We start from the raw sequence: 18,567 nt of genomic DNA on the forward strand, positions 1-18,567 counted from the left end.
AGTAGCCCTCTATCTATACCCTTCTATCCCCTTTTCCTTCAGAAAATTGTCCAATCCCTTCTTGAACTCCAATACTGTACCCTGTCCCATCACTCCCTCTGGAAGTGCGTTCCAGGTGTCCACCACCCATTGGGTGAAGAAGAAGCTTCCTACCACTGGTTCTGAATCTGTCCCCTTTTAAATTTTTCCCGAATGCCCTCTCGCTCTTGTAGTTGTTAAAAGTTTGAAGAATCTATCCCTCTCCACTTTCTCTATGTCATTCGTGATCTTGTAAGTCTCTATCATATCCCCTCTAAGTCTCCACTTCTCCAGCGAAAAAAGCCCCAGTCTCTCTAATCTTTCAGCGTATGAAAGGTTTTCTATAACTTTTACCAAACGTATTGCTCTCTTCTGAACCCTCTCGAGTATCGCCATATCCTTCTTTGGATGCAGTACTCCAGATGCAGGCACACCATCATCCGATACAACGGCAGGATAACTTCTTTCGTTCTGCTTGTAATCCCTTCTTGATTATTCCTAGCATTCTATTTGCTTTCTTAGCAGCCGTTGCGCACTGTGCTGACGGCTTCATTGTCATGTCCACTATTACCCCAAGTCCCTTTCTTGGGAACTCCCTCGGATTTCTGTTTCCTATGTGTAAGGCTTAACATTTCTCTACATTGAACTTCATCTGCCATCTCGTCACCCACTCCCCTAGTTTGTTCAGGTCCCTTTGTAAATCTTTGCAGTCCTTTTTAGTCCTAGCCCCATTAAATAGCTTGGTATCATCTGCGAATTTTATTACTTCGCTCTTTGTTCCTGTTTCTAGATCATTTATAAATACATTGAATAGCAGCAGTCCAAGCACCGACCCCTGCAGAACACCACTCGTGACCTTCCTCCAGTCCGAGTAGTGGCCTTTCACTTCCTGCCCGCCAAAGGAAATAAAGAGTTTTACCTCATGCAAAATTGCTATTTCTTTACTAAGACATTAACTATTTTTTCTGAGGCCCTCCAAGTACCTATAAATCCAAAATTTGGCCCTGCAAAGGATTTGAGACCACTGCTCTATAATCTGAGTGTAAATAGAGAATGACACGGGGACCGTTTACAGCGGTAAACCCCGGGTCACTGCAGTAAATCCGCAGGAATGGAGAATTTGCAACTGGTTTACCGCAGGAATGGGGCAGGGCACAAGACCTTTTATCACCCTGTGGGAGCGGTGAAAAGTCTTACTCCTGTGGTAAAAAAAATTGTGCCAGTGTCAGACTCGGCATCTTCTCCCCAGCTCCTCTGGCGCCTATTTTACCTTCAGGAGCCAAATATGTAAAAACCAGAGTGGAATTGTCCAAATAAGAAAGATGTGCACTGGAAAATATGTCCTCCAATATGTCTGGTGATATGAAGGCCTTTATTGTTCAAACATCAAAATAACACATTCAACGACTCGACATGTACATGTTTCGGCCCTCAGGCCTGCCTCAGGAGTCTATAAATACATATGAACATATAAAGAAAACATAAATAACTTAATCATCAAAAATCAAAGAATATATATTCTTAATGCTATCTCTATTTATTTTGTTTTTTAACTAAGGATAATGGTTTTTAAATGATATGAGATTTTTATTAAATATAGTTTATTTAAATTAAAGTTTAATGATGGAACATGTGTTTAGATTCATATATATTTGTTTTAGTAATATTTATTGTGCTGTTAAATAGCTTTATCATTATTTATGTTTTTATGATATGTCTCCATGGTCTTTAAAGGCCATTTGACCATATATATATATATATATATATATATATATATATATATATATATTCTTTGATTGATTTTTGATGATTAAATTTATGTTTTTTCTTTATATGTTCATGTATGTATTTATAGACTCCAGAGGGCCGAAACATGCATACGTCGAGTCATTGAATGTGTTATTTTGATGTTTGAACAATAAAGACCTTCATATCACCAGATGTATTGGAGGACATATTTTCCAGTGCACATCTTTCTTATTTGGACAATTCCACTCTGGTTTTTACATATTTGATTTTGTGGTGTTTTCCCCTGTTTTCTTCTTTTTCTACCTTCAGGAGCCAGCCATGCCACGATGAAGACAGAAGGAACCTAAAACCAAAGCCTGAGGCCAATGTGATTTGAAGAATAAAATTACCAGATAACAAAAATAAAAAAAAATAAAATTCATTTTATATTTTGTGATTAGAATATTTCAGATTTGAAATATGTATCCTGGTATTAGACATAACTGGGGACCACAAAATCCAGGCTGTGCTTCTTTAGCTTTCAGCTGTCTTAGGGCTCTCTCTCTCTCTCTGCCCTAGTTGCACTCCCCTAACATTATTCTTGCCATGTGTGACTGAAGTATTCTGTTAACTTGATTTTTCTATGTAGCATTCTGTAGCAGTTTTCACAATAGTGAAGGGGATATTTGTCAAAGGGAGGGGAGATGGGTTTTGTTGAACCTTGCTCTGTTTTATTTGTATTTATAAAATGACAATTGTCAGAGGAAAAGCTTCCGCCCACACACACGCGACTGCAGGGTGGCACAGGCAGGCTTTGCCGGCAACAGTTTCTTTTCTAAAGCACCGCGAAGGTAAGGGGGAGGGAGGGAGATAGATTTGGCCGGAGGTAGGGAGGGAAGGGACCACACGCCTTCCCTCCCTTAAGTTTCTTTATGTCGCAAAGGTAAGGGGGGAGGGAAGGAGATTCTCGGGCCACTGAAGGGCAGTGAAGTGGCGAGAGGAAAGGGTGGATGCTGCGGGGACAGGGCGGTGAAGGGGATGGCGAGGATAGAGTGGTGAAGGCTACGGCGGATTCAGGGCGGTGAAGGGGATGGTGGTCCGGTGACAGGGCAGTGACAGGGACAGATTTTTTTCCCCATGTCATTCTCCAATTGAAAACTCCAATGCAGGAGATTGGGCACTGAGCACTCATTTATATGTACTTAATGTACAAATATAAAAATTTGTAATGTGATTTAAAAAAACAGTGTTAAGAATATAAAGAATATTTCCTAATCAGACCTGGTCTTCAAAGCAGGGATTACCTTAATAGATTAAGCACATTAAAGGGTTGCGAGTTTTGTGAGATGTATTTAATCAGGACAACCTTAATGGTTAGAAGCAGTTTCACGCCGCCCAAACTGTGTTTTTGTTTAGAAAACTTAAAAAAAAAACCTCACCTTAAATATCACACTGTCCTTAAAATACTCATATTACTACATGTAAGTATTAGATTCATAAGTGATTAACAGAATTCATGGAGATGCAATGGGCCGTATATGCTACACAAATTATTCCGCGCACAGCACTCAGAAAGCAAACACGTCAAAAATGTGGGAGGTTATGCGCGCCGAGGTAATAACTAGAGCCGAGCTCCGCCTGCTGGAACGTGAGCCAGCACCCCGGCAGGCCTGCTCCGTCACTGCTTCCGGCTACGTAACGCAAAACAGGCTGCAAATCCGCCCCAGCCAAAGGATCCATGGACGCCAACGAATAGCCTTCATTTGACCTTTCAGATTTCATTTTCCCCCACTTCATTATACTTAGAAAAACAATTTCTCAATAAGGTCCCAGGGTTCGAGCTGATTACTAGAATATTACTTATTGCTAACCAATAATAATGTGAAAGAAAAACGCACCTTACTACAGTCATGGCCTTCTCTCCGAGCTCCCTTCCTTCCCGAGTGTAAAATGGGAAAGATCAAATACAAAATGGCGCCTACTGCTTTCACCGGCGCAAGCGCGATGTCTTAAAGCCCTGCCCCTCCTCCTACCAGGCCCCATAGCTGTAGCTCCTCTTAGCTTAGTTCCGTTTCTATGTAACCATTTCACCAATCATTAACTGGAGCCTGCCTTCGTTTCCCCTACCTCGCCAATTACCACACCCAAAGCCAACATCCGGTGTTGCTTCAGCCACTCAATGCGCGAGGAAGTCTGACTTAATATAGGATACCCAATCCAGATTTCGACTAAACTCCCACCAATCATAAGTCGATCCCTTCATACCTGCTCCTTTTTTGGCCTATGAACAATCGTAGAGCGACGTAACCAATGGAAATTCAGCCTCGAGTCGCCAATCAGGGTTTCCGAAAGCGCTTTCGGCGTAATAATGGCCCAATCGGATTTCGAGAAGCACTGCTCTAGTTCAACAGCTTGTTATTTCGTTTATTGCTCGCAATTTCGTGCGAGTGGGGAGTAGAGGGAGGCGAGTACTGTATGTAAGTGAACTTTTGCAGCTTTTCCCCCCTCTAAAATCCCTCGGCTGGTGAGCGGGGTTGACAGGCGGCGCGCCCCCAGCTGCCTAGGGGTGCGTAGCTTTGGCGCCCTGGCGCAGCTGGCTGACAGCAGCTTACTTCTTTACTGGAGTTTAAAGGTATGTGGTGGTCTGGGCAATTGAATGGTAAGCAGCTGCAACTCCGGTCACTTCTTCTTTCACCAAGAGAGCCGAAAGTAAAGCTCGGGCAGCTTTCCCCGAAGGGGGAGGCGGGGGGGGGGGGGAGCCCTGTTAAAAATGCTTGCGAGTTTCTGGGGAACGGGGGTGTGTGTATGTGTGTGATGGAGGATAGGGGGCGGGAGTTACCGTTGCTGTGCTGCTGCGTCTTAAGTTTTTAATCGCTGCCTCGGAGGGAAAAGCCCTGGTGTTGGGCTATCGCCGTCAGTGCTGGGCGCCCGGTAGAAAGGAGGGGAGGGAGGGGGGCTGCCGCGGTTCTCCCTTGCAGGCGGCTGGCGGCGAGGGGAAGACGGATTCGGCTTTCGGGGGGGCCTGCGAGCTTGTGCGGCATGGCCCTTGTTTATTTGCAGCGCTGCCTGTGCGAAGCCTGACATGGTGCAAAGAGGGAGAGAGGAGGTGGAGGGAGCAATGGCGACGTGACACACCGTCGGGACGAGGGAGCGAAAGCGGGAAGCGGCAGCACAGCTCCTCGCCTCCGCCACCCTCCCCCCCCCCTCCCCGGACCATTCCTCGCCAAAGAAAAATCTGTAGCAACAACAACGACCACCACCTTCGTCCTAGCACTTTAGAAGTCGTTTGACGGACCTTCTCTGAAATCCACCCAGAGAAATCGCAGGAAGTGGAGCCCGGATCCACTCGATTTGAGTGGTAGGAAAAAAACAATCCGAACCCTCCCCAATCCACTACGGCAAATTACCAAAACTAATAACCCCCACCCCACATCTTCAGAGCAGCGAAACTCGTATGCAGTTGTGCATTTTTAACAGTTGCGTTAAGAGGTTTTCTTAGATTAAAAAAAAAGTCGACTTTTTAATGACGTTAACCATATGGCTTCTTGTAAACAATAACATATATTGATTTATTTCTGTTTTTGTTCTTTTTATTTGTCTTTTTAAAGTAATTGCGGTGAAGAAAAGTGTTCGAGCTGGAATCCATCAAATAACCCTTAAGATGAAGGTAAGTGGAACTGTGATGTGGATACAAAAGAGCTGTTGGAGGAAAGACGTGGAGGAATGAATAGCTTCTTCATTTCCGATTTCTTTTACTTATTTAAAATAAAAAAAAGTCGAGCCATTCTGAGCTGAGGCACATGCTCAGTTTCCCAGTGTATTGGCTTGACAGAATTTGCTGATTCACAAGCTAAAGTTGTTAGTCCAGTGAAATAATTTTAAAACGTGAACATGGCCTAAATGGTTTTTCTCTTGCTCTTTATTGTGTGTGTGATATTTTGGCTTGGGACACAGAAAAGCTGATGAAGCAGAAATTTTGACAAATCATTTTCTTTACATCATGCCCTCTTTTTAAGATGAAGTACAGTATATGTAAGTTTCTGTAAGTAGGTTCATCAGCTTAGGGACTGCTAGTATCTCTTATATGTTTCTGTTTGAGGTAACGAAATGTATTGGACAAGCTTGTTCTTCCTATATATGCATTTCAGTATTATTAATATACGTGACAAAAATGTATTTTTGCAATTTCAAAGATTGCCTTACAGCTTTTTATCATGGGAAGTTGAGATTATACTTCATTTTCGCAATGTATATTGACAACTGATAATTTTTAAAGTTTCTGTAGTTCATAAGCAGCTTTTTTTCTAAAAGGTAACATTTTCCTAATTGATACACGGAAGGTTATTGTCTGGTTAGATTGGGATTCAGGTGTATCAGATTCTGAAAGGAACCAAGGTCTGTAGTAAGAGATGGCATTGTAGTAATTACAAGGGAAGGAATTCAAAAGTGGGAAAAAGTGTGTACTTATGAAGGAATACTCATGGCACAGAAGCCCTTCTAGGGTTTTGTTCATAATAAGATCGAAACCCAAAGGACTACGAGAGAGAGAGTTTGGCCAGAAGTGTAGTGTAGAAAACTTCTTCTAATAAACCTAGATGTAAACGTTAAAAAAAATTTGTCACAAGATGGAAGTTTTAGAGCTGGCTTGATCATTAAGCAAAACTGTTACAAAAACACACTTTTTATCTTTTATGGGAAAAAAAAGACTGTGGGTCCATCTAGTTAAATGTTTGCCATCAAACTGTTACTAAAGCTCTTACTTATCAGTGAGAGAGCTTACAGTAACATTTGTAGAAATTTGTAAATATTGGGCAAAAAAATCATAAAGGATGAAGTTCAGTTCCTTCCCTAATTTAATTTAATTTTCCTTTACCTATGATTGCTGTGAAGTAGTTGGGATAGTATAAACGCATCCAGCAGGGTTAACCTCTGTACTTCACAGTGATTTAATTGATCTGTAGATGTCATTCCTATTTTTAAGGCACTTTGAGGTCCGTTTACTAAGCCGCGTTAGGGCTTTAACGTGCGCTAGACCTTAACACCAGCATTGAGCTGACGTTAGTTCTAGAAGCGTAGCGTGCGGTAATTTCTTGTGTGCGCTAAAACCACTAGCGCAGCTTAGTAAAAGGAGCCCTAAGGTTCGCTAACTGATTTAGCGCATGCTAAATCAGTTAGTGTGCCTTAGTAAAAGGGCCCCTTTGTGATTTTTGCTCAGTTAACTATAGGTAGAGTGGTTGTGTTTCTTCTTGAGTTATGCTGGTATTAAAACTCTCAATTTAGTTTCTTTGTTTTCTTGACATTAGTGTCATCCTGTTATGCTGGTGCTGAATGGTTATTATGTGTTGTACTCCATTATATTTCTACAAAACCAAGACCATTATAAATGTGGCTCCCCAGAATAGCAGTTTATATGCTCAATTAGGCCATAGGATGTGTGCATATACAAAGTAAATACACAAAAACATAGCACTTAATTTGTGGCATATATGTAAGTATTCATTTTCAAAGCAGGTGGACACCTCCAAAATGCCTTTAAGGTCCATCTGCAAGAAACATCCAAATCCCGATTTTGGAAAGTCAGAATTTGGACGTTTCATACTACAGTTTCTCTAAATAGTAAGGTGTATTGTGGGCATGTTTTGGATGTTGACTATGGATAGCCTGGGATGACCCAACAGTGATTTTATTTTTCCAGTGGGAAGAAACGTCCATGTCTAAAATGGATGTTTTTATTCAGACCTGTTTTCAGTCTTGTTCAAGCTCCAAAATGATGTTCTGATTGAGCAGCTGACCACTGGAGGGATTAAATCTTGACACTCCCTTAATCTCCCAGGGGTTGCTGACTCCCGCCCTCTCTTCTGAAAGTGAAGTTGGAGAAGAAAACTAGACTGTTTGTCTGCTGCAGGTATTATGACCATTCTGAGCAAAGAAGCAAGCAGGTCAAGGAGTAGCCTAGTGGTTAATGCACTGGATTATAAACCAAGGGACACAGGTTCAGATCCCACTATAACTATTTTTTTTGCTGGTGTTCCTTCCAGGAACAGAAAAATATTTATTGTACGCCTAAAAATATAAAACTTCTGGAAAGCTTAAGGCTTTTGGAGTGGTGTGTATTCATGTTCAATAGGTATTTTTCTGTTCTGGAAGGATCATATTTACAAAAAAAAAAATTAATGGGTTTTGAACCTGTGTCCCTTGGCTTACAGTCCACTACACTAACCACCAAGCTACTCCTATGTTACATACCCTTTATTAAAGAAAAAGAGAAATATAAGCTCTATGTTAAAACCCTGTGCTGCTCCTTGTGATCCTGTGCAAGTTACTTAATTCTCCATTGGATTTAACCTGACCTGCCTGTGGCTCTCGAGGACCAGAGTTGCCTACCCCTGCCTTGGAGCATGTGTGTGCCCCTGCCTTTCCTAAGATAATTTTATAAAGACCATAGGCGCATTGTCTTTATAAAATAGGCATAACATATACAACATAACTTATGTGCCTTGATAGCCTAAGCTTGCTTATTTATTTATTTTATTTTCTTCGTTTTCTATCTCATTTTCCCCAGGGAGCTCAGAACGGGTTACAGGTTAAACATGCATAAAATACAGTTAACAGGTTACAATATGACAGTTACAGGACAATTTTTACAATACAAGGTTGTATCCTAATACTATACATACTAGGGGTCTAATACCAATAAACAAAATAGAGTTCAGATATTACAGTTTGTCATAGTAATCCTCAACAGTAAGGGCTCCTTTTACGAAGCCGCATTAGCGCGCGTGACTTTTCATCACGGGCTAACCCCTGCGCTAGCCATAAAACTACCGCCCTAATTTTTCAATCCTAACTAGCACCATGTTATAAAATTTACTGATTAAGAGTCATATGAAAGTTACAGTATTGACAATTCTAAACTACTTCAAACATTTTATAGACCTTTTAATTTCATTGTATATACTTCAAAAAGATTTGGTATTATTTTACAGAAGCTGTTTTTTCTGCTAACAGACTGCTGATAATTGTAAAGTTAGGATTTTCAACTCAGAAGTTGAGGGCATCTAATGCAGAAAGAAGTCCAACCTATTGATTTTGGACTGATTTTCTTTAAACAGTGCATTACAGTATGCTTCTACTCTAAGATAAAACCCAGTTGCTGATCTGTTAACTACCTTGGATTACGTCTTTATCTGATTCGTATTTACTTGGAAAACAGACAATTTGTATATCTTCGAGTTTCAAGCAATGAGTGAAGTAAAAGAGAGAAAGTATGTCTGGTGCATGTTCTTTAAAAAGTTTATTTATTCGTGTATGTTTCTGTCATTCTCAGGCAGCAGATGAACCTGCCTATCTGACAGTTGGGACTGATGTCAGTGCCAAGTACCGTGGTGCCTTCTGTGAGGCAAAGATTAAAACTGTGAAAAGGCTGGTAAAAGTTAAGGTAGGTTACCACACAACAGGCTAGCTTGCTAAGGATTACAGTTTATGTAGTATATTCATTTTTCAACCTTTTTTTGGATGACAAGGGCACACCAAATTACAGGGCAGTCAAATTTTAAATATTGATTTTCATTTAATTAATAATTAACTTACCCTTGTTTCATAAGTAGATAGATGCAACTATTCTGAAAGTTAATTGCTAAAAAAATTATTTTGAGTTTTTCTTATTTGCAGTGACATTATAAAACATCTCCTAATCTGTCAAAAGTAGATATGTGTTTAGAAAACTGTTCTGTGCTTTGGACCTTTTTGTCAGCTTACACAGCTTATACTATGCAGACTAAAGGCCATAATTAATTTTCTTTAGTTCGTGTGCTTTTCTGTTTGGCATTCTAAAGTAATGTTAACTCTAAAAAGTTTCTTAGATAATGAGAAATTTGAGAACACCTTTTCTATAAATTCACATAATAAACTCCCTAGATTTTGGTAGCCATCTTGACTCCTTTGAAAACCTCATTATTTTTTATATAGACAGAGTTAAAGGTGTTTTATTTTTGTTTTATAATGATAATACCCTTTAGATAGCATCTCTTATGAATTTTTTTTAATAACTATTAGTGGGGAATTTTTCATTTTTGGCCCAGCAGTATTTTACTGGGATTGTGGCACCATGAACCTTCATTTGTTTTACCTAGGCATTTTCCATCTCAATGTACATTATTTAGTGTAATCATTATAGAGATAGCCTTGCACTAAGGCTCTGCCTAAAACCCTGCAATTATAGATCCTAAATCTGGCCGCTAGGCGTTGCTATTATGTTTGATGACTAACTCTCCGTACATGTCCCATAGGGGATTATGAGAGTATTTCTGCGGCATTCTCAGCCCCTTCTGAGCTGGATATTGGACCTAGATTCCTCTGCATGACAATGCCATCAACTACTAGGTTGGCCCACTGTTTGTCGGTTTTTATTACCATTTTTGTGTGACAAAACTCGAAAGTCTTTCTGTTGCTGTGAGGCATATCATAGTGATGCTATTTGTTGTTTCAGCCTGAGTTGGTTGCACAGGCATGGTCATGTTTTGTCCATATTGTACAAAAAGCAATAAAAGGCACAGCACACTAGCAGAAGTATAATTTGTGTCTTCACAGTAGCAGAAACAGCTGAAAAACCTCCAAAAGCAGCCAAAGTTACTCGTAGCAGCTACGAGGCTTTCAGTTATTGGATGGTAGGAGTTGTTTTAAAGGAAGGGGTCAATGTATTTTTCTGGAATTCTATAGACCTACCCTTTAAGTCAGTGGGTCCCAAATCTGTTCCAAAGCAGACTGGTTTGGGGACAAACTGCTATAAGTAAATTGTTGGGATATTTGTGTTTCTGTACAGAGGCAAAATCATGTTGCAAAATATTTTTCAGGTGTCGTTAAAACAGGATAATTCCACACATCTAGTCCAAGATGACCAAGTAAAAGGCCCTTTAAGGGTATGTATACTGATTGTATAATTTGAACTTGGAGGAATCTTCATGTTTGTTTTTGGTTGAAATAATGTCTTTTCATTATTAAGAGCTCAGCTTTGGAGATAAAAGCAGTACTAAAATTTTATAGAACAAAAAATAGAAATATTGGAAAATAAAGGCAGATGTGGTCTATCCATGTCATGTACTCTCCTTTAGAGACTGTATGTACTTGTCCCAAGCTTTCTTGAATTCAGATACAGTCTATCTCCACCTTCACTAGGTCATTGCATGAATTCACCACACTTTCCTTGAAGTACTACTTCAGTTTATTTCCGAGTCTATCCCCTTTCACCATCATCCCATGCTCCCTCATTCTAGAGCTTCCTTTCAGTTGAAAGAGATGTGCCTCTTGTGACTTAATGCCATGTAGGAAGGTAAACATTTCTATCATACTGTGTTTCCCCCTCGTCCAAAGTAAATGTATATGCTTTACGATTAAGACCACTGACCATTTTAGTATTCATCTTCTGTACTAATTCCATCATGTTTTATCTTTTTGAAGATGTAGTATCCAGAATTGTACACTGTATTCTAGATGAGGTCTCAGAGCATCATAGTCTCCTTTTTCTTAGTGGCCATTCCTCTCCCTATGCACTCAAGACATCCTTCTGGCTTTCACCATTGCCTTTTCTTCCTCTTTAACCACCTTAAAATCATCACATATGATCGCAACCAAGTCCTGTTCTTCTTTCATTCGCGAAAGTTATTCAACTCCTAAACTTTGTTCCCTTGGATTTTTGGAGCCCATATCCATAACCCTACTTGATTTTTCACCATTAAATCTTAGCTGCCAAATTCTGGACCATTCTTCAAGCTTCACTAGATCCTGTCTCATATTATCCACATTAGTGGTGTCTAACCTATTGTAGATTTTGGTGTCATCCGCAAAGGCAAACCTTATCAGACAACCCTTAAGCAATATTGCTTACAGAAGAAACAGCCCAGGAACCAACCTTTGCTATACACTACTGGTACAATTCTGGTAACATCCTTTTCCTTATAGTGAACTTCATTTACCACTGTCCTCTGTCACCTCCCACGCAATCAATTCCTAACCCAGTCAGTCACTTTAGGGCCCATACCGATGGCACTCAGTTTATTTATTAGCCGTCTATATCAAACTGTTTCAAAGGCTTTTGCAAACTCTAAAATATTCCACAAAATCTTTAAAATGTTTGATCTGATGGTTCATATAGAATTCCTTTAGCCATATTCTGATAGCATAATTGCATTAAATTTATACTACATATATACTTTTACCTTGGGAATTAGAGTTTAACTATCAAAATTAAAATTACAATACCAGTTTAACATTAAACAAGTTTCTTAAATGAGTCTTCACATTCTTCTTAAAAATTAGATAATTATGGGCCAATTCAAAATAATGTGTTTTTCAATAGGGCTTTAAATTTTTTTTAAGTCATTTCTCCTTGAATAACCTTGTGCACATTGTCCAAAGAGCAGGCACAATCCAGGCAAAGGCATTAATGCACATAGCAACCAAACAAGAACTAGAAACTAGTAGAACAGCCATGCAATGATCTTAAGAAGACCTTAGTTCGGGTAGGAACATAGGAGTGACTAACCCCACTTTTTACTAAATCGCGATAGCGGTTATTAGTGCAGAGAACCGCGCAGAATGCTTCATGCTGCACCCTGCGCTAATAACTGTGATAATGGTTTAGTAAAGGAGGGGTAAAATCACTTAAGTAAATGCTATGCACCAAGGTAAGAATTTTTAACTGGGTCCTATAATAAACAGTTCAGTCTGTATTAAAAAAGACAAAAAACTGGTAAAAATAAATTGTTTCTAGAATGGAACTGGAAATGGCAGCTACAAGTTTTTTACTGAAGGGCACAACAAGGTAATAGGGCTCCTCTGTTGGAAACTCTGTCTACTTGAGGAGAGACAGAGACATTTAAATATATATGAGGCATAAATGTGGATGAGTCTGAGTCTCTTTCATTTGAAAGGAAGTGAGAGGGCATAGGATGAAGTTAAGAGGTGATGGGCTCAAGAGTAATCTAAGGAAATACTTTTTTACAGAAAGGGTGGTAGATGCATGGAACAGTCTCCCGGAAGAGGTGGTGGATACAGAGATTGTGTCTGAATTCAAGAGAGCATGGGATAGGCACATGGTATCTCTTAGAGAAAAAGATAATGGTTACTGCGGATGAGCAGACTGGATGTGCCATTTGATCTTTTATCTGTCACCATGTTTTATGTTTCTAACATTAGTTCATTGTTGCACCAAGAAAACACTCAGATTGTGATTCTGATAGAACTGTAGAGAATGAAAAAGTTGTGATCAGCTGGGAAAGAAATTTTATGTAAGGAAACTGAACATTGTAGTAAAAGAAAACACAGGATTTTAATAGAAATGTTGGCACCAAACAGTTATTTTGTTCGGCATATGAAAAATAGGAGTTCTTGAAATACCAGGAAATGCAATTGGAGACTAAGGAAATGTGGCAAAATACATAAATTGTCCTAATTATATTGGGTATATAGGATTGATTTGAAAAACTTCTAAGCATACTTTATATGTTTGTACATATAACACTAGAAGTGAACTCCCTTTAGTACAACTCAAGTCATTTTAAAAAACAAAACACTAGTATTGACCCCCTTCCTTTTTTCTTTACAAAATGGTGGTAGAGGTTTCTACCATAGCCCACAGCGCTAAATGCTCTGATGCTGCTCCGAAGCTCATAGAATTCTATGAGTGCCAGAGCAGTGTTGAAGCATTTAAGTCTCTGAGTTGCAGTAGAAACTTCTACCGCGACTTAATAAAAGGGGGAGGGGTGTAGGTTTGCTATGATGTCCAGCGTACCTATTTTGCAATGCACATAAGATGTTGTAGAGACATTAAATCAGAAGAAATTCTTTGATATCTAGTAATTTTCTTTTAAGATATGCACTTCAAAATGCATATCATGTTGTAAGAAGAAATTTGCAGAGTTATAACCTCAAAGCTTCTCATAGGAAATGAAAGCCAAGCCCTGCAAGGCAAGGGAACGATTGTGTCAGGAAAAGCATGCTACCAAATGAATGTGTCTTGAAAATGAAATTTGCTGCCTCTTTAAATATATTTTGGCCCCATCCATCAACCCTCACTGGAACATTTGCCACAATATGCTGTTTTTCACATGTTTATCACCACCTATTCCTTGATGCACTGTTTTCACTTGAAAATCAAAACAAGAGCTCTGAAATCCTTCTCTCCCATTGCTGCACCTTTCATGTATGCTCTGGTGGATCTTCATCCACTGCTATCCCTGTATCAGTTGTACCTCAGGACTCTGCCTTTTGGACCTCTTCTTCTCTTTGCTCTCAATACTTATTCCCTTGGTGCTCTAATCTCCCATAGTTTTTAGTATCATCTTTATGTTGATGACTTCCAGATCTACCTCTCTGCACTAGCAGGAATCCAAACCCAAGTCCCAGCTTGCTCATCTGACACTGCTTGCTACTTGAATGTCTCTTCACCATCTGAAACTGAACACGTCTAAGGCTAAAAAATTTTTTCTCCCCCACCCCCCCACACCTCTCCTCTTCTATTTCTGTGGATAGCACTCATACTCCCTGTCTCATCAGCTTGACTCCTATCTCTTTCTCTGCACATATCCAACAGATTGCTAAAACCTCTCGTTTCATTATGTATCATTACCAAAATGCATCCTTACTAAGCATACTACCAAAATCCTTATCCATACTCATTCATCTCACATTAAGATTACTGAACTTGTTTTTCACAGGTTTCCTATTAAGCCATCTCTCTCCTTCCCTTCAGTCTTTTCAAGATTGTACTGCACAATTTTGTTATCTACCAATGTAGCTACTATCGTATAACCCCTAGTAGAGAATGACACAGGGACACATTTTTCTCCGTCCCTGCAGGAACTCATTTTCCCGTCCCGACCTGAGGAGTTCTTGGTCCTGTCCCTGCCCCATTCCTGAAAGCTCTGTCTTCATCTGCACAAGCCTCAAACACTTTAAAATCATAAGTTTTCAAGGCTTGTGCAGTTAAATCAGAGCTTACAGGAATGGGACAATGACAAAACTCACAGGGACAGGAGGGGGAAATTGAGCTCCTGTGGGTATGGAGAAAAATTTGTCTCCTTGTCATTCTCTAACCCCTAGCTTAATTGGCTCCCTCTGTGTTCCTATGTACAGTTCAGACTCATCTTACTGATTTACATTCTGCAGCTCCTCAGTATGTCTCCCTACACACCCCACCAGGAACTTTGCTCAACTTATCCCTCTCCTCTATTGTCAAATTCAGATACTTCTTCCCTTTATCTTGCTTTGCTGTATGCCTGAAACAGACTTCCTGAGTTGTTTTCTCATGTTTTGTGTCTGGCCCTGTTTAGAATACCACTTTTTTCAGGCTGCTTTTAATTATTATTCATCTTTCCAGTGCCTGTGTTTTAATCCTTTCCATAATAAATCCCTATTTTCTTATTCATCCTTTGTCTTGTCAAGCAGGAACCTTCTCTTATATGTTGCGTATACAGCATTACTGCATACATCTTGTAACTCTAAAGAAATAGCAGTAGTAGTAAGAAAACACAGATGATCTGGAAAAGGGGTAATATAATTTTTAGTAGTTGATTTAGTGGGCAAGGCTGCACAATCTTTATCTGATATTTTTCTCTGTTGCTACATGATATAGAAAATCAGTTTATCTGAGAAATCACAGAAACATAGAAATGTGTCAACAGATAAAGGCCAAATGGCACATCCACCATCTCTTCCTCCTCTTAAGAGATCCCATATGCTTGTCCCTTGCTTTCTTAAATATAGACATAGGGCTCCTTTTACGAAGGTGCGCTGGCATTTATAGCGCGCGCTAACCCTGTGCTACACGGAAAATACTAACACCTCTATGGAGACGTTGGTGTCTAGCGCCCGCTAAAACTGCTAGTGCACCTTCGTAAAAGGAGCCCATAGTCTGTCTCTATCACCTAGACCATGGGTGCCCAATACTTTGATCGCGATCGACCGGTAGATCAGGAAGGCAACGCAAGTTGATTGCGGACCCAACCTGGGCTCCGTGATAGACTCGTGTTACCAGTCTACCAGGCCGATCAGCCTTCTTCTCCCCGCCGTCCCCCACCGCCGCCCTGAGCTCTCTCTGCAGAAGCATCGGACTGACCAGTATTCCTTTCATCGACATCGATTTTGATGTCGGAGAGAAAGTTCTGGGCTAGCCAATCGCTGCATTGACATCGAGGAGTGGAATGCTGGTCAGCGCGACGCTTCTGCAGGGAGAGCTTGGGGTGGCAGTGGCTTGGGGGGGCCTATTCCTCCTCTGGCAATGGCGGCGGCAAACCTAGTGGCTTGGGGGGCCTGTTCTCGATGGCAGCGGCGGCAAACCTAGTGGCTTGGGGGAGGGCATGGAGAAAGAAAGAAAAGGGGCAGACAGGGAGACAGGAAAGAAGGGAGGCAAGGAGAACAAAGAAAGAAGGGAAACAGAAAGAAAGGGTGCATGGAGAGAGAGAGAAAGAAAGAAGGGGGCAGGGAGAAAGAAAGAAAAAGTTGGAGAGATTTAAGTCTGGAAGAGAGGAAGCATACAGGAGGCTGAAAGAAGGGAAGAAATATTGGATGCACAGTCAGAAGAAGAAAGTGCAACCAGAGACTCATGAAATCACCAGACAACAAAGGTAGGAAAAATGATTTTATTTTTCAATTTAGTGATCAAAATGTGTCTGTTTTTTGAGAATTTATATCTGCTGTCTATATTTTGCACTATGGCTCCCTTTTACTAAACTGCAATAGCGGTTTTTAGCGCAGGGAGCCTATGAGCGTCGAGAGCAGCGCGGGGCATTCAGCGCAGCTCCCGGCGCTAAAAACTTCTATTGTGGTTTAGTAAACAGGGAGGGGGTATATTTGTCTATTTTTGTATGATTGTTACTGAGGTGACATGGCATAGAGTCATTTGCCTTGACCTCTTTGAAAAAACCCCCAGAATATGAATGATAATTAACATTTTCTCTGCCTTTCAGTGTGCTTTGTGGATTTTTTTTCTTTAATTTTGTTGTTGGTAGATCATTTTGACTTGGTCATTTTAAAAGTAGCTCGCAAGCCCAAAAAGTGTGGGCACCCCTGACCTAGACTATTCAACACATCTACCCTTACTTTTTTTTTTAAACAAAATTTCCTTAGGCTCAGGAGTAATCTATCGCCTCTTAATTTCTTCGTCCTATGCCTTCTCATTCTGGAATTTTCCTTTATTTCAAAAAGGCTCACCTCCTGTACATTAATGCCACAGAGATTTACTTTCAAACTTTTTTTTTTTTTTTTAAGAAAGTCAGGAAGCAAGGCAGTTACAAACACATGATTAAAAAAGCACAATAACAAATGGACATGTCAGCCCAAGAACAAGTCAAAAGCAGACAAGGAGTACCCTCAACCCCCACCCCTCCCTAACTCTGATCAGCCACCCAAGTTACAATCCACAGGAGGAAAAGGCAATCCAACAAAATCTCAAACCAAAACTCATCCCAGAGCCTGGGCTCTTATGATCCCAGGGTACACAAAGAGCATCAGCCTCCCGTCCTCAGGTAAAAAAAAAAAAAAAATCTAATCCCCTCTAAGCTGAGCAGGAGTCCTCCACCCACAGTCTCACCAATAGAGGGTGCTGTTTTACTGTCACATTTTTCAATTGTGAGGGACAGGCAAGTTCTGCAGGACTCCAGGGAACATACCTGTCCTTAGCGACTGAAAATATTCCACCCCCTAGTGGTAGCAATGCAGCTGGAGGACACCTGCTCAGCTTAGAGGGAACAACTTGCGAGCGGCCTGATCCAGAAGGGTATCCAGTCAAACTGTCAAAAATATTAAGAAATGGAATTCAAAATAAGACTGTGCTCTCTTGGATGTAAAGAGTTCAAATAACAATCCCAAGTGAGCAAAAAGCGATGTCACTTAACATGGCCTTCCATCACCCGCACCTCCAAAATAGCCAAGATAGACGAGAGCTCTCCAAAAAGATGTCTGTTGTTGCAAATTGCCTTTATAGACCAGGAGACACACCTTCCAACAGAGCAAAACTCCTCTCTTAGGCATTTCATGGAACGAATCGGGAATATCTAATACAAACAGTTCTACTGTTCCTTCGAAGTTACCTCCACTCATTTTTGGGTTGTATCTCACCACCTTTGTCCAAAATGCCCTAATTCGCCAACAATCCCAAAATGAATGACGAGCTGGATTAATAACTGGTTAAGTGGAAGGAGACAAAAAGTAGTGACAAATGGAGTTTGCTCCAAGGAAACATGATGGCAGATAAAGGCCAAATGACCAGTTTGTCCATTTGGCCTTTATCTGCCATCATGTTTCTTTGTTTCTACACTCTCTGGGGGTTCTACCCCATTACAGAGTTTGGTATTATCTCCAAAAAGACAGTCTTTACTAAATATCACTCACAAAGAGCCAGCCCAAGGACAGATCACTGCAGCACTCCACAAACAACATCCTTTTCCTTGGAGCAAACTCCATTTGTCACTACTTTTTGTCTCCTTCCACTTAACCAGTTATTAATCCAGCTCGTCATTTTAAGTCCCATACAATAGTATAATTATGGATCTCGGAAAAGGAATCTGAAATGGATCATGGAGACTGATGGAATTTGAATGGTTTGAGACCAAACTTTTTAATTAGTTTATCTGGAATAACTTCTACTAATGAAAGCATTTGGGACAAAGTATCTAAGATTTGTTTCAGAGTAGCAAGAGAGCACCTGCAGAGAATTTGCTAGCTTATTTTACATTGCAGAAAGGTCCGTGAAAAGACATGAGAACTACAATGAGCATAGTGGATTTGGATGTTCTCTTATTGGGTAGGGGAAGTTAACAGATTCAG

The 18,567-nt window shown here is 40.4% G+C and overlaps 1 protein-coding gene and 1 long non-coding RNA gene across 6 annotated transcripts in view; one reads left to right on the top strand and one right to left on the bottom strand.

Moving 5' to 3' along the window:
* The window catches only part of LOC117364106, a 34,940-nt gene extending 30,954 nt beyond the window's left edge, over window positions 1-3,986 (bottom strand). The window contains exon 1 of one of the 2 annotated variants that reach the window (XR_004540179.1): window positions 3,874-3,986. This is a non-coding gene — a long non-coding RNA (uncharacterized LOC117364106). Of the gene's footprint in view, window positions 1-3,644; window positions 3,801-3,873 lie in introns of those variants that run through there. The other variant, XR_004540178.1, reaches the window with a different exon arrangement.
* A 106-nt stretch (window positions 3,987-4,092) lies between these two features.
* ARID4A (AT-rich interaction domain 4A) overlaps window positions 4,093-18,567 on the top strand; it is a 236,072-nt gene continuing 221,597 nt past the window's right edge. The window contains exons 1-4 of one of the 4 annotated variants that reach the window (XM_033952272.1): window positions 4,093-4,223; window positions 5,355-5,413; window positions 9,074-9,184; window positions 10,599-10,664. In XM_033952272.1, coding sequence (XP_033808163.1) covers window positions 5,408-5,413; window positions 9,074-9,184; window positions 10,599-10,664 — 183 coding nt within the window. In that variant the 5' untranslated portion in view covers window positions 4,093-4,223; window positions 5,355-5,407. The other 3 variants (XM_033952273.1, XM_033952274.1, XM_033952271.1) reach the window with 3 other exon arrangements.

The sequence above is a fragment of the Geotrypetes seraphini genome, chromosome 7, assembly GCF_902459505.1.
Source record: "Geotrypetes seraphini chromosome 7, aGeoSer1.1, whole genome shotgun sequence".
Lineage (NCBI taxonomy): Eukaryota > Metazoa > Chordata > Amphibia > Gymnophiona > Dermophiidae > Geotrypetes > Geotrypetes seraphini.